Source organism: Gordionus sp. m RMFG-2023, chromosome 2 (genome assembly GCF_954871325.1).
Source record: "Gordionus sp. m RMFG-2023 chromosome 2, tfGorSpeb1-WG-v2, whole genome shotgun sequence".
NCBI lineage: Eukaryota > Metazoa > Nematomorpha > Gordioida > Chordodea > Parachordodidae > Gordionus > Gordionus sp. m RMFG-2023.
In genome coordinates this window covers 36,288,798-36,304,974 of record NC_088776.1, presented here as the reverse complement: position 1 = coordinate 36,304,974, position 16,177 = coordinate 36,288,798, and the positions used below count along the sequence as shown (strand labels likewise).

The following is a 16,177-nucleotide window of genomic DNA, read 5'->3' as shown; positions in this document are numbered from 1 at the left end:
TTAAATATTAATAAAAGACCGGTCCGGACCGCGGTCTGGACCGTAAAAAATAAAATGATCTGTGACCACGGTCCTCAACAAAAAAATCGGTCCGAAAATCGATCCGGTCTGGTCCCGGTCTAAGACCGATAGGACCGAACCGTTGACCTTCACTAGTACTCACTTACCAATTCTCGAAAAATCTATAGCAATTTAAACCCGTCTAAATTAGACAAAATAGAGCGCTGAATTTCAATATAAGTTATATAAATCTAAGAAGCATTTATATATCTATTAAAGTTTTAAATATCTTTTCAAAACAATTCATTGCTCAATTGTGCTATAATTTTTTTATTAAATTTATGATATAATGTTATCAATAGTTTTATAATTATATTCTACTTTTATTAAGATAAATAAATAAAAATTACTCATTTTATAAAAAATTATATTTGATATATTATACTATTTAGTAATTTTATGGATCTATTATTAATAATTATAATACATTTCACTTTTCTCTTAAGACTTATCTTTGGCTTATATTCCATTTCTTAAAAAACATTTTTGGTTCACTTTTTTTATATATAAATGCTTTTTTTCAAAAATGTATAAATTATGATGAATAGTTTTATATAAAAATATCAACTTTTACATTCTTTATTTCAAATTATTGTTTAAGATATATGCATACATTTTTGGGGGTCAGGGAGTGGGGAAAGGACTAAGGGGGATATTTTTTATTTTCTTAAAATGATATTCACAAAAAGTGTAAAACTTTTGAAGGGGGAGGGGGTTCCCTTGCCTCCTTTCTGGCTACGCCTATGGACAAACATTAGGCCTTGTCACGAACCGATTAGCAATACGTTTAGCTAACATCTAAACATTTCCCCAGTACTCCACATATAAGCATGATTTTTATAAAAATTTGAGTAAAATGCACAGCTGCTGAGTATTATTATTAGTTAAATTTTTTACTTAAAAATAAAACATACTTGAAGAAGAAATTATTTTTTTAAAACTTTTCCCTTTTTCTTTGGATTTAAAAAAATTATTAAAATTTGGGCATTTTTGTCCAAGAGTATTCTTGCCCGGGTCTTTTTGCCAGGGTCTTTTTGGCCAGGACACTTCTGACAGATTACAATTAAAATATTCTTAAGACAACAAAATATACCGTAATAAATATTAATATTTTTAACTTCCGAAATTTAATTGAAGAAATTAATAATAATAAAATGAAACAGGTCCAAAATGTTATATAAATATTCCACTCAAGCATTTAAAAATATTTAAGAAAAAATCAGAATACTTTTGCTTATAAATTTGACGATGACTGATGTCAAAAGACCAAATACGTAACCAAGGAGGGGGGGTAGACCCCCCCCTCCTGAATCCTTAAAAATTTTCCTTATTCACATCCCCATACCCCCCCCCCCCCCACAATGTATATTATATATTACTATAAATCATATTTGAATGAAAAATAAGTAAAAATTAATATTTTTTTAAGACTATAAATTTCAAATTTTTTGGGGAAAATTATTTTTGTAAAAAAGAAAAGAAAACCCTAAATTATTTTAAATATAAAATAGCCATAGCCCCTACCCAACAAAATCATGACTACGACTAGACGGATTAAAATTATAAAAATTAAGCATTAAACATTGATATTCAGAATTAATGCTTTTAGTCATTTTTTAATAGTAAGGTAGGCTAAAATTTTGTTACTAATATTGCCACTTATACGGCTATGGTAATGCATTTATAGGTATTAATAAAGCACGAAACACTGGCATAGATCTTTGAATTAATGCTTCCAATTGCCGAGCTAGCTTTAACGGAGATGATATAAAGATATTAATTATATTTAAAAAAATAAAGTAATAATAACTGGGAAATCAATTATATTTAATCATAATTGTTTATAAGGGGCCGAAGGCCTAGAAAATATGGTTTTGAGAATAAAGTCCTTAAAAATTACAATACCCCCCCCCCCCCCCCAGAAAATTTGGCGCCAGCTAAAGACTATTAAGAGTTTAGGAAGCGGTGTATTGCTTAAAATTTGGCTAGATGGGAGTTGGGGGATCGGAATATAATGTATTATCAAAATAAATATGCTATATAAAAAATTCCTTTTTTTATATTACGAATAAATTATTTATATTACATATTAAATTTAATGTCATAAACTTAATAACACAGAAAAATATACAAATATGGATATGAATTAAAAGAAATACCATAAATCTTTCATCTTCGTTTTCTTTGCGCTTTATATTTTTTAAAGATTGCAGACGTCGACTGATGATTGTAATCTATTCCAATATCAAAGGTTCATTAATATTTAGGGACATCAAATTGGAATTAGTGACTTTTAATTTAACTCGATTATCTTCTGTGATAAAATTCATAAGATGAAAGCTCCTTTTAAACTCAACAGTATTGATAGATAAAGTATCGATGTAGTTAATGATTTTTTTAAAATTTTCATTAGGAATATTTTTATCGATAACTTATCGAATCAAAACAATTTCATATTGATTTAATTAAAATTTTTGGCAGCATTCTATTCACTTCCTACCAAACCGCACAACTAGGTTTTTAGGCTAATTTTATTTCTGAATAAAGAATATATTACAAAGAATTTCTAAAATAAAACCCTAATTTTACTAAAATTTATTCAAGTCATTTTACCTACGTTTTCAAAGCTACATTAGAACCTACTGCATGTTCTTTCTAGAGAAATAAGAAATTGATCTAGTTTTAATCTTACTAGTTTAAATTTCTAATAATTTACTCTTAAATAAAAGTTTAATTAATGGATCGAGTGATATCTATAAATATAGGTCGATTAGATATTTAAATATTTTGCAACATGTTCCTAATGGTCAACAAATAATGACTCATTGGCAAAAGGACATCGAAGAGGTTGATAAAAATAATCCTAATTTATTATTTCTTTCAAAGTAGATTGATTAATCTTAACAACTATCAACCTACCTACTTGAAAATATTTAAACATAAAGCTTTTAATAAAATTGGGCTATTTCTTGCCTGCAGTTTTGTTAAATCGGCTTAATACTAACAGTAAAAATATATGCTAAGCCCTGAGACAAGATATTTTTTTTTAAGATTGAGTTATCCTAAGTTTAAAACTCAATAGAGGCTAAGTTGATAAGTTTAGCTTAAAAATTCAGGTTAGGCTATCATGAGTCGACAAAATCTACTACTATATGCTGATGGCGAAGTTCACTCCACACCATAAATAAAGCAGAATAGGCGGAGACTTATAAAATTGGTTATAAACCTTTTCATAGAAAATTTATGTTTGAAATATTTACGGGACAATATAATTTGGAAAAGAGGATAAAAGTAAAAAATAAATTAGCAAGGCAAGTGTATCCCCTAGAGTACCCTACTGGTTTTATGTATTCAGCAAGTTAACCATTTTCAAACAGGTTTAGATTTAGCAATTGCATTATTAAAAAATAAACGTTTATACACTTATTCATTATCACTATGATCAAAAGTTAAAATTATTGCATATGTTTTTAACTTTACTATAATTAAAATAAATCTAATAAGAACTTTCTGTTTATATAATTACCTTAATTGTAATAAGAACTTTTCGTTTATATATTTACCTTAATTGTAATAAGAACTGTATTTTTAAATTAAGAGCAAGTTATAGCAGAGATATTAGAGCAAAGGTTGTGTACATGTTTTTAGAAAAGAATATTTTGCTTTGAATTTATGATATCTACAATATGGCTTAAAATATCAAAAAAATTTCTGGGTCTAATTTTTTTGTATCTTTTTCAAATAAAATGGCTTAGAATGAGAACTTTATAAATTTGCAATTTTTTTTATTATTTGACTTCAAATATTGTTTTTAATTCATATACTTTAATATTTTGGGGAAATTGGGCAATATACTTTATAAAAACTAGAGACCTTAATTGAACCTTTTTTTAGGTCCAACCTGATTTGAAAAAATTAATTAATTTTTTCTAGATCTGAGTCTGACAAGTGCCTGAATTTTTTGCAAGGTCAGCCCACTTCAGTTTAATATCATAATTTTAGTTTAGTTTACCAAGGTCTGTTATTTTTAAATTATGAAATAAATTTTTTTAATATGAAAATGAAAATGTTTTTTATAAAGAATTTAAAGAACTTTATCAAGTCAAAGATGCTTTGAAATATAGAGGCCTTTTATATAATAAAAATAGAATATACACATAATGATATATAAGCAAAATAAACTTCTCAAAAATGGTATATTTCTGTGCTCATCTACAAATTTTTCACCAATCTGATATTACTATAAAACAGGGATATGAATCCTTTAACATAAAAAAGAGTCAGATTCAGGAATAAAATTTAAAAAATGAGTACTTAATCACATATTTTTTGTGAAATTATTTTATAACTTAATTTTATGTATATTTTTGAGACCTTCAAACATTAATCTATTAAAAAATCAGCACTGGGCTTAAATATAAGTAAATTTACAAACCCAAGCTGAACCTATTTTTACAAAACTAATGTTTTTTATTTTTTAAATTTGCCGTTTCGATTTACCACTTTTTTTTTGAATAACTAAAAAATTTGAAAATTAATTTATATTTTAAATGTTTTATTTAATTGTACAACTATTATATGATTTATAATAAAATATTACCTACACTACAAAACATAAGCATATCAGGAATTTTGTTAGGGACATTATTAGGTTGGTTTCCCCCATAAATTGTTTTGGAGATCTTTAGGTTTATGTATTGTAGACCTTTGGTTATATTGGATTTTTATAAAAATAGTTTTCACTTTTTTTAATAAAAATGCTTTTTTCTATTTTGAATTATAATCAATATTCAAAAAAGTTATAAACTTTTACTAATTTATCTTTCAAATTGGTAATATAATGTTTGCATTTTTTGTGGTAAGTGTACAAAATTCCCAATATTTTACTTTATAAAATTGATATAATATAATGTAAGCAATGTATTTTTATTATAAATAAAAATTATCATTTATAATATAATATCATTACCTACACTAGTAAATTTACATATATCTCCTAATATTGATATAAATTAACAAGATATTATTGATAAAATGGAAGTATATAAACCAGAAAATGGAGAGATAATAAAAAAAGATTTAAATTTATTTTTCATGAATTTAAAGGAAAAATTATTTTTTGAAAATATTTTTGATACCTAGAACCCTCCACTTTTAAAAAGGGTCCGGGTTTGGGTACAGCCAAAATTCCAGTTTGGGTCCAGGTTTACATCCCTGAAAATAACATAATATATAAATTAAAGCTATATTATGATAAAATGTTTAAAATATGTAAATAATTAAAAAAATGACAAAAATAAAAATTATATTAAGATTTTAAAAAACATATAAGAATAGGGGATGGGGAAGCAAAAATTGAAATCTTAAGAAATTAAAATAGTTGCCTTGGAACACATATATAAAAAATTATTTAAAATAACAAAGGTTGGAAACCAAGGCCTGCCCTAAAATTACTAAAAAAATAAAACTGGATTACACTTGAAAATAAAAAACTGGTTGGGACTTTAAAAAAAGAAGTTTGGGCTAAGCTTAAAGATATGGAACTGATTTAAATCCAGGCCAGACCTAAAAGTTTGAGGTAGAGACCTACATACACTAATTTTTTTAATCAAATTCTCCACCCAATGCAAACATAAAATTTATATTTTTCTGGTCCAACCCCAACCAAGAATTAAATATGAAATTTTTTACCCGATAATTTTTTTTTCCAGTATGTTATCTAAAATATACGAAATTGTAAACTACTTATACATATTTTTTAAATAAATATAATTTTATTTATATGAAAAGATTTATTTTATAATTATGTACTTGGGGAATCAGAATTTTCTCCTTATGGATAAATAATAAATTTTACCATTATTTGAGAATAGTCAAATGAGAGGAATAGATTATCCATATTCATTCTTCCAAGATTTCTATAAATTTTTAGAGAAAAGGCCAAATATATTATGAAAAAAATGGAATAAAAAAATATGATTAGTGAATTATGATATTTATTGATTCTTTTAACAAATTTTCCACATCCAGACGCTATGGGTTTTGCCCACCCACTTCGTATAAAATCTACATTCATCAGAATCATTTAAATGCTTTAAAACTTTCCTAAATACTCTTTTTAAAAAAACCTGCCATCATAGATTCGAATCAATTATGGGGGCAAACCTGATTATCTCACAAACACTGGTGGTATCCACCCCATTGTAATTGGCTATTTATAAGATTATTAGCAAAAATAATTGCCAAGGGTCAATACCCAGGGTTGTGTCTTAACTTATTGAGTATACGTATCAATTAGGATTTAATGTTAAGGTAAAGCAAAATTGCTTCACATGCCATTTGTATTATATCCAAAATTCTACTCCTGACATGACTATTATAAAGTAGACTTTAAAAATGCTTTCAATAACAAATTTCATAAATTATTTTTATCGCAAATTTCCTGTTTATTCAAAATTCCTGACATACTGTAACATTAAAACTCCTTTATTCAGCCCACATCTCATAGATTTTTTTAAAAGGGTCTAGCAGAGGGCACACGTCCTCGTTTATTTTACCTTGGTATTAATTATCTCATCTATTATCCTAAATCTAAATTTGATTTGGATATAAATTTTTATATCTTGATGATGGAACAGTCTTTGATGCTCTTCCTAAAATAATTGTTTTTTAATTTCTTGAAACCAATTTGACTCATTCTTAATAAGTCCAAATCTAAAATCTGTTTCCTCAATAACAATATACAAAACCCTCATCTAGCAGGATTAAATTTTTTATTGAGTACATAAATAATAAAAATTATAAAAATAAGGAAATTGATATAATTAAAAAAAAGTATATTCAAACATGTTTCAAATATTTGATTGAATGCAATAAATATATACTTCATTAACAAATAATAATAATAAAAAATTTGGAATTAACTCTCATCAAAATAACATAATTTTCTGATTCACACATCATATAGGCTTATTTTAATTTATCCATCATCAAATTAAGGAGAATACTAATTCCTTGTCATTCTTGCGAGACATCAGCTAGTAATCATATAAAATGTAAATATTTATTAGATTGTGGGAAAGGATAATTCCTTAAGGTTTTTTTTTATTTACAATGGAAGCCACAAAGCACTCCTTGGTAAATTGTTATCCACAGAGGTTTGAATAAGTTAGCATCTTCTCATGATATGGATCCATTCTTCATGATGATCCTGATTATAAGAAATATATTTGGATACAGGTACAGGTGTTAGGCAATATTTTAATATACCCGGACTAGGCCTAAAAATTATCCCAAAGGACAGAACCACCAAGTTGGATTAAGAAGAAAAAAATACCAAGTTGTGCTGGGATTCAAACCAAAAGCCATCAGATTTGTAAGCGACGTTCTTGCCGATTAGGTTAGAGATGCTTTTTAAAATTAACGATTTTTTAAATATATATTATAAATTGTCGGTTTTTATATATATTATAGATAGATTATATTATATTATAATATAGATAGATAGAATTATAGATAGATATTATTTTTTTATTTCATAATTGAAAGTTTATGTAAAAACATTAAAATAATACATAAAGAGCCAAATCAACCAATATAATTATTTTTAAACATTGGACAGGCAAGTTAAACAAAATTTTTAAGTAAATGAGCAGGCAGATGCACTAAAACTTGCCCATTGCAGACCTCTAGCTAGGATGGCATCGAAAACAGCAGATCATAATGGATTTTACCTCTGCTAAAGAATCCATTTCTAAATGATATGCATCTGCCACTTCCATGCATATACCACCTGATGTATGCAAATGACACAATATTTAAGCCCAATGGGAATTTAGTTAATGACCATCCCTAGCGCCGAACCACCAAGTTGGATTAGAAAAAAAATACCAAGTTGGATTAAGAAAAAAAATATCAAGATGGATTAAGAAAAAAAAAATGTTTGCTGGGATTCGAACCCAATGCCTTCAGATTTGCAAACGAGTCTCTTGCCGATTAGGCCACAGACGCTTTTCAAAATTAACGATTTTTTAAATATATATTATAAATTGGACAGTGTGAAAAGGCTTTTATATATTATTATAGATAGATATGCATCATGTAGTTTTTAGGTTATTTCTTTTTAAATAAATATAATTAGCCCACGACGATAATAATAGAACTTTACGATTTTAAATTATAATAAAAACAAGATCTTTAACAATATTCTCTTTTTAGCTTCAATCTTCTTTCTTTAATTGTACTCCCTACAATAGAGAAATTTCTTTTTAAACTGGTGCTCGAAACCATATATTTTTTTTATATTATTTTGTTTTTATAAACTTAAAACGATTTATTAATTATCTAGCAGCGCACCGATTTTTTCCGGTTTTAGAAGGGTCTAAGTTATAAATTTGTATATTTCGAAATTGCCAAAAGATTAACAGATACCTTTTTAATGCACAATCTTCTTGGAATGTTAATAACACATATGATTATATTATATAAAAATATTTAAAGGAGGAGTTGTACAAATAAAATCAGCCTATTTTTTGGATCGGTTTTTGCCGAATCAGATTTTAAGCAAAATTTTAAATCGTCCGATTGTAACGCTTCCTTAAAATAATTTAGTTTTATAACAAGTTATGATGTTATATTTATATTACAAGATATTTATGAATAAAAATAGCTGCCAATTCTGAAATATATACAATTATGACCACATTTAAATATTGGCAAAAAAATGTCCAATATCTAACTTATTATCAAGCTAAGATTAGAATGTATAATAAATATTATTTAATTTTTCTACAAATTGGTGTTTGTAATATTATCTTATATTTATATAACTAGGGAAAAACTCTTGTGTTTCTTAAGAGCTATCGTAGTCAAATATTAAATTTGAATATATCGTCGGCTAAGTATTATGGTGTTTTATATCCATTTTTTAAAACTTTTTAGGGGAGTCATTTAAAAATTTTTTTATTGTATTTTAAATAGGAGATCACAATAAAATAATGAAAATAATGGATATTACAATACTCAAGAAATGATTTTTCGAAGAAAATTCATTTTATAAAAATGTGGATATAGAACACTATAATACTCAGCTTACGATATATCATTATTATTAATGAGTATATTAATTTTTTATATAAAAATGATCTTGATCCTTTTACATTACTAAATAAATACAGATTTTTTTATTGAAGCATTTATTTCGTTGAATCGCTTCTGAACATGATTTTGTTTTGATTCTATTTTATAATTGAAATTTAAATTGATAACGAAAAATGCAGGAAATTAAAATTTTAAATATCCGGTGCACCCTAAATTGCGAGTATAGATTTTTAAATAAATTAATCAAATATGATTTTAATGCAATTTGATGTTTAATAATAAAAAAAATCTTGTTTAAATTTAAAGTAAGAAAATTTATTTTAAGGATTGAAAGATCGATCAATAGAAGTGAACACGATCCTCGTTTTTTTAAAGGAACAATCATCCAAATAATTTTTTAATTGGGGCATTCAGGATCGTCGATCATTACATGGCGATCCTGTAATAACTCTGATGTTATATTATATATGAGTTATAATAAATAAAATAGAAATCAAATGATTTATTAATAGATAAATATATAGAATTAATAAAGAACTCACAATCGTATTATTAGGTTAATTAATATTTAATAGTATATTTTAAATTACTTACTAAAAAAATGGATGGATATAATGAAATATAATAGTGTAGAAAAATATTTTGATAATATTCATAACCATGTTTACCCAAGGGAACAAATCAAATTGTTAAAATCGGAGGAACGTTGTATACGGTTTATAAATGTGTTTGTGAAAATCGCATTATATATTTTTATTTGACAATGATATTCTAATATTTTAAAAGTGTTATTTTTAACTATATGATATACAATTTTAATTATAAATATTATTGAAAATTTGAATTTTATTATTCATGAAACCAGAAGAAATTTTTTTAAAACTAGATTAAATTTAAATAAAAACTGTTATTTCAATATTTATAATTTGGCTATAATGACATTTTGTTTATTTAATTTTTTAAAATCGCTAAGCTTAAATTATGTTAATTAATTTTAAAAAATTAAAATTCTTTTGCCAAGTAAAATCTTACAATTTTATATGAATATTTTTTTTAGTATCTTCCATGTTCTAACGCAAAATTTGAGACGATAACAAAACTGGTATACTATTATTTGGGATCCTCATTCCTTCTATATCGTTTTACTTATGCTATTAGTCCTACAGCTTCTAAATTGCCTCCACCCCTATTCAAGTTGCCGTTCCAATTTAAAATGTCGCTCACGCCTCACATTCTCCTTAACTACGATCATATTAATATATTTTGTTACTCCCATATTAACGGATATTAGCGGTGGAGACGTGATAGTTTTAGGTATAACGCGTTTTGAAAGGCTGACATTTTTTTGCGGTTCTAAGGACCAAGAGAGCGAGTGCCATTCTCCGAATATACCCACTGAACCGATACCGGTTTTCTCGGATAAGCTTACTTCCCTACGACTCTTTGGCGTGCTAGTCCTGAATAATGAGGAAGAGGGGAAGGGTATGTTTACTTTAAATTCGAATTTCAATTTCTCCTTGAGGATATCGTTCGCCGCTGGTGTTTCTCTGGCATCAGGTGCATCTTGCGACGAGCACAGGGTTACGCCCCCTTTCATTTCCACTTATATCACATTCTTTTCGTCGTCTTTGGTTGTGAAGGTTGGTAAATTTTGTAAAATAATAAATAAATAAAAACAAGTTCTAAAAAAAATCTCAAATTTACTATTTTATCATATATAATTATAATATTGATTAGTCAAAGTTTTTTTATAAGGGCCAATAAAAATAAGCATTACAGTTATTTTTTAGAGTATGCTTTGTCAGGAAATTCTTTTATTAATAATCTAACTGGTATTAAAATAAATTGTATAATTCTAAATATTTTTTTTACTTAATAGTATAATTTGTTTTAAAAATAAATTGTATTGACTTAAAATCCGTTGTTTGATGTTTTTATTTAATTTTTCCTTGATAGAGCATCCTTGGATTTGAATCGTTAAGAGGATTTGTTAAACTAACATTGAAGTAAGAATTGTTATCATAATATTAAAAATTAGATCTCGAAATTTTTTTTAATTGATAAAATTAATTTTTTAATTATTATTCTGAGGTATATTAAGAATGTAAATTCATTTATAAAATTATGTTTTAATTTATTATGATAAAATTAATTATTTATATATTAAAATTTTTAATAGAGGAATAAATTTTAAAATATTAATATAGTGCCTATTATATAATATTAAAATAAAGTTATCAAATTATAATTTTAATTTCTTGATTTATTTTAAGATTCTAGCAAAGTGTGTTTGAGCATTGTAAAGCTTTTTTAAAATATATAAAATATATCCTGAAGGCAAACCAGACTAAATCGAATGTTAAAAATACGAACGTCTCGATTGGAGTTAAAGTTTTGCCATTTGTAGCAGCCATAGATGTCACGCTCCCTTTAATTAGCCCTCCCTTGGGAGATAAAAAACTTCCGTTTGAAAATTTTTATCAGCTATGCGTCAAAAAAAGATTCGAAGTTGCCACTTCTAGTAACAACCTCCCTTTCAATTCATCAGATAGTCCAGTTATTAGATGGACATTTTCTGAACCCTATCCATGGCTTAGATTAATGGCCTTCAAGTCTCGTTCCCGCTACCTCCTGCCTTACATCAGCCTGCAAATATCCCTCATAGTTGCCATGTTCCTGATATCGGGCTTGTTCAGCGGGCTCACTATAGGTTTGTTAATTTTTATTCAAAAATATAATCAAATAAAGCAAAATGTTACTTGATTTTTCTCCAAGTAGGGAAAAGTTTAAGAAAATATTTAATTAAAAAAATTAAAAGGTGTTAAACAAAAATAAATCAAAAAAGCCAATCATATTAAGAATTCATGCACATTAAGTTAAGTTAGTGAAGAGTTCAAATAAATTATTCAAAATTTAAAAATTATTAATTATTCTATTTTTTATTCTAAATTATTAATAAAAAATAAAATGTTTTTTTTTAAAGTTTGTTTTTGTTTAAAACTCTATCTTTAGGTCTGCTGTCATTGGATCCCACCGAGTTGACTTTAATCCAAAAAAGCGGTACCCCTAAGGAAAGGGCATATTCTCGCATAATAGCCCCCCTACGCAAGCGGGGTAACTTTCTCTTGTGTTCCCTCGTACTTGGAAACGTACTTGTCAACAGTACCTTAACTATTTTGCTAGAAAACCTTTCCTCGGGCAAGATAGCCGTAATAGTCTCCACATTTGGTAATTTAATATATAAAATCTTGTTTTATCATTTGAAACTAACACAGTTTTTAAAAAAAAATTGGAACATAAAGTTTAAGAAAAATAATTATGTTCTTTTTTATTCTACTATATTAGATTTACTTAATTAAATAAAGAAATAATTGCACCAAAAAAATTTTTTTTTTAAAATTCACTTAAATATCCCTTTTTATTTTTTAAAACAAATTATCAATTACTTAAATATGGAACTTATAGATGGCGATAATAATTTTTACATATATATTTACCTAATAATTTATATAATTTAATTATCGTTGTGGATAAAATTCACTTTAGATTTAATAAATTTCAATTATTATTATTACAGAGTATTTATAAATTTGCATTAACTATATTACGCAATATTAACGAATGTAATTAATAAATAGTAAATCAACTCTAAGATAACATAGTCACTCAGTCATTTGTAATATTAAAGTGGATACTCTAAATTTAATTTACATTAAAAAGGGCTTATTTGTGTAGCTTACGCATCGAATCAAATAAATGCATTATTTTTATTCTATTATTGAATAATTGTTTAGACCGATTTTTTTAATGGTATTTTGACCAATATATACAACATTTTATAAGAATTTTTAATAGCTCTGCAACTGGTTTCACGCTGTCAAGGTAATAAAGGGGAGGGAATATTAAAAAATATTAAATTAAGGGACTGACTGGCGACGCTACGGCCTCGTGGGAATTTTTTTTATAGCGGCCTCATTTTATGAGGGTTTCGCTCCCATATCACCCATTTTGCGGGCCTTTGGCCAGGTTCTCTTAAATGGCTCCTTCAAATTACATGATTTATATTACTTCTTATTTCTGAAAATAAGTTCAAACGATTTACATTTTTATTTAAAAAAAAAGTAATAGTATGATACGATAATCGTATATTTTATTTTAAAAAATAGCACATCTAGAATCATATTTCATTGTACATATATATTTATATTTAGATTTACAACGATATTGCACTATACAAATCTTACATCACATGTTAAATATAAAATAATACATACTCAACATATAAAATCAATTAATTATACATATAAAATTATTTCAATTATACAATATTGCACAGAGAATAAAATTGCTGTATAAAATCAGACACCGATCATATTGTAAATAGAATAAATAAGATTTAAATAAAAGAATTAATAATATATAATCTTTGCGTTAATAAATCTTTCATTAACTTTGAACCTTTCCGCAAATAAATAAGAATATCTTCTAGTTCAATCTGTGCTAGTTCTCGTTCAACTGACATCATTAAAAACGCTTCTACTTGATCTTTGGGTCCATACCGGACTTTTGGCTTTTACTAGGTGTGAAAATAAAAAAAAATTTAAATAAAAAATTCCGATAGGCAAATTAAATATTGAATACATATGATAAATTTTAACTAATTTCTTTTTGCTAATTATTTTAATAACGATTATTGCGAAAAAATTGATTCAAATCAGATATTAATTGAAAATAATTGTGTTATTTCATATTCATAAAATAAGGAATCGAATATAAATAATTCGTTTTTGACCTATTGTTTCATATTAGAACTAAATATGCTTCGTGATATAATTAAATTATTTATTGGAATGGATTTTTTTAAAGCTGTACTGTACCGAATCGGCGCCGATATTAGACTTTTAGAAAAATATTGAATCGGCCGATATTTTTTAAAAATTTAATCGTGACCGATTTTATGCATATTTTTATTTTTATGCACAGTTATTATTTATTTTTGAACTAATTTCCCTTTCTCATATCTTCATAACTCCCATTAAAAAAAGTTTGTAATGTTTTTCCAATTTTAACGATATAAGAAATAAAGTATATAAAATAATATAAAAAAATTACCCAAATTTATTTTTATATATTTTTTATTTGTCTATAGTTTATTCCATTGTTTTTATTAATGAAAATTTAAATTTAATTAAATAACTATATCAATATTTAATTTCCGATCGATTCTCCTGATTATTTGAGGGTTAACTATAAAGTTTTTAACTTTGGCAAACTTTGCACCTAAGTATTTGGCGCAACTAAAGAAAGAAAGAAAGAAAGTTGTTAAACAACTCGATTTGAGTTTTAAAAACAGATAACTCAATATTCCAAACATTTGTGCCATTTATAATCAAAATCTTCAGATATGTGTAATTTTTTTCTGAATAAAATATTGAGTTTTTTTTTATTATCACATTAACTTGAAACTCTTATTTTTATAAAGAAAAATATCCAATATTATAATTTTAAATATTTTATATTTTAATATTTATTTCGTTTTACTAGTGCTGTAAAAGTTACTTCAAAAAATAAACGCGTAATTCGTTACGTCCAAAAAAAGGAACGCATTATTGTTACTCGTTATCTTGTGAAAAAAGGAAAGCGCGTTAATGGCTGTTCAACAAGTAACTGGATACTCGTTACTTGAAAAATTAAATATTATATACAAAAATTTCATATATATAATATAAATAAAATTATACAAAAATAATAAATTATAAGATGAAATATTTTTAAAATAATATTTTTTCCTATATATAATATAAATAAAGTTATATAAAAATAATATATTATAAGATATGATTATTTATATAATAATTTAATTTTTATTTTTAACAACAATTAGTTTTCAAAATATTGATCAGATAAATAAGAGAGTGCTTAACACATTTTTCGCTATGCTAAACACACGTTTAACTGGCGCAGCGGATGGGAGGGTTGTATTATATTTAATAAATAAAAATTTTAATTGGAAATATTTATTAAAAATGAAAGAATAATTCTTATTTTGAATTAAGCTTAATAAATCATCTTCAAAAGAATCTTCATTCAGTCAGATCTTCATCAAAAAATTTTTTCATCTATATCAGAAAATAATCTGGTATGTGTGTTGTTTTCTAAAGGAATCAAAATCTGCTTTTTCTTTGTTAAGATATTTTCTCAAACTGGAAGTAAGTTCAAGCTTTCTACCTTCGTTAACGTATTATCTATTTCTAATCTAATTTAAGTACCGGGTGAATTATTGCTGATAGTTTTGTTCGAATCTATTGAAAATAAATGTGATCAAAATATATATTATAAATAATATTTAAACTGTATACCTTTTATCTATGTCTTACAGGATTACATTAATAAGAGGCTTACAAAATTTGAAATTATTTAAAGCAAATTTTTAAAGTTTTAAAATATTATAATAGTTTTCGTGGGAGTGAGATATCCCAAATGTTCTGAAACAAAAAAGTCGTAGCAACAGGTTCCATTATATAAAATCATATATTACATATCCTGTTTTTTAAATAACACTAACCATACAATATCTATATGAACGATTTGTCATTATGTGAAAATCTCTGCAATTCGAATTTATCACAAGATTTGTCAAATTGGTTATTATCCTTAATAAGACTATTAATTTTACGGAATTATAAAAAGAGTTCCATCTTGTTATAACCGGTTTAATCAGATATCTTCCCATTTTTTCCTTAAAATGGCTGCACAGTTTCGAGACTGCCTATGTTTTTTCCACAATTAGGGAAATATTTGACTTGGGACACAAATTAACAAAGTGCAGACTTTGTACCTTTAATTTTTTTATTGGTTTAAAAATGTTTCATATTGAGGCCAAGGCAGGTTAAATCATCTTCACCTGAAGAAATATGTACAATTGACAATATTTTTTATAAAATAAAATATAATATTAGGGAATATAAATTAACATATCTTGATTGATTCAATTTAGATTAACAATCCTGACTGAAAA

General features: G+C 25.6%; 1 protein-coding gene across 12 annotated transcripts in view; it reads left to right on the top strand.

Annotated features, from left to right (window-relative positions):
- Positions 1–3,489: 3,489 nt before the first annotated feature.
- Positions 3,490–16,177, top strand: part of LOC135925105 (uncharacterized) — a 62,497-nt gene continuing 49,809 nt past the window's right edge. For 10 of the 12 annotated variants that reach the window (XR_010571534.1, XM_065460291.1, XM_065460288.1 and 7 more), the window contains exons 1-3: positions 10,186–10,799; positions 11,497–11,869; positions 12,172–12,387. Coding sequence is in view for 11 of the 12 variants with exons in the window: in XM_065460291.1 (XP_065316363.1) it covers positions 10,308–10,799; positions 11,497–11,869; positions 12,172–12,387 (1,081 nt within the window). In the remaining variant the exon portion in view is untranslated. Of the gene's footprint in view, positions 3,509–7,444; positions 7,460–10,185; positions 10,800–11,496; positions 11,870–12,171; positions 12,388–16,177 lie in introns of those variants that run through there. The other 2 variants (XM_065460283.1, XM_065460284.1) reach the window with 2 other exon arrangements.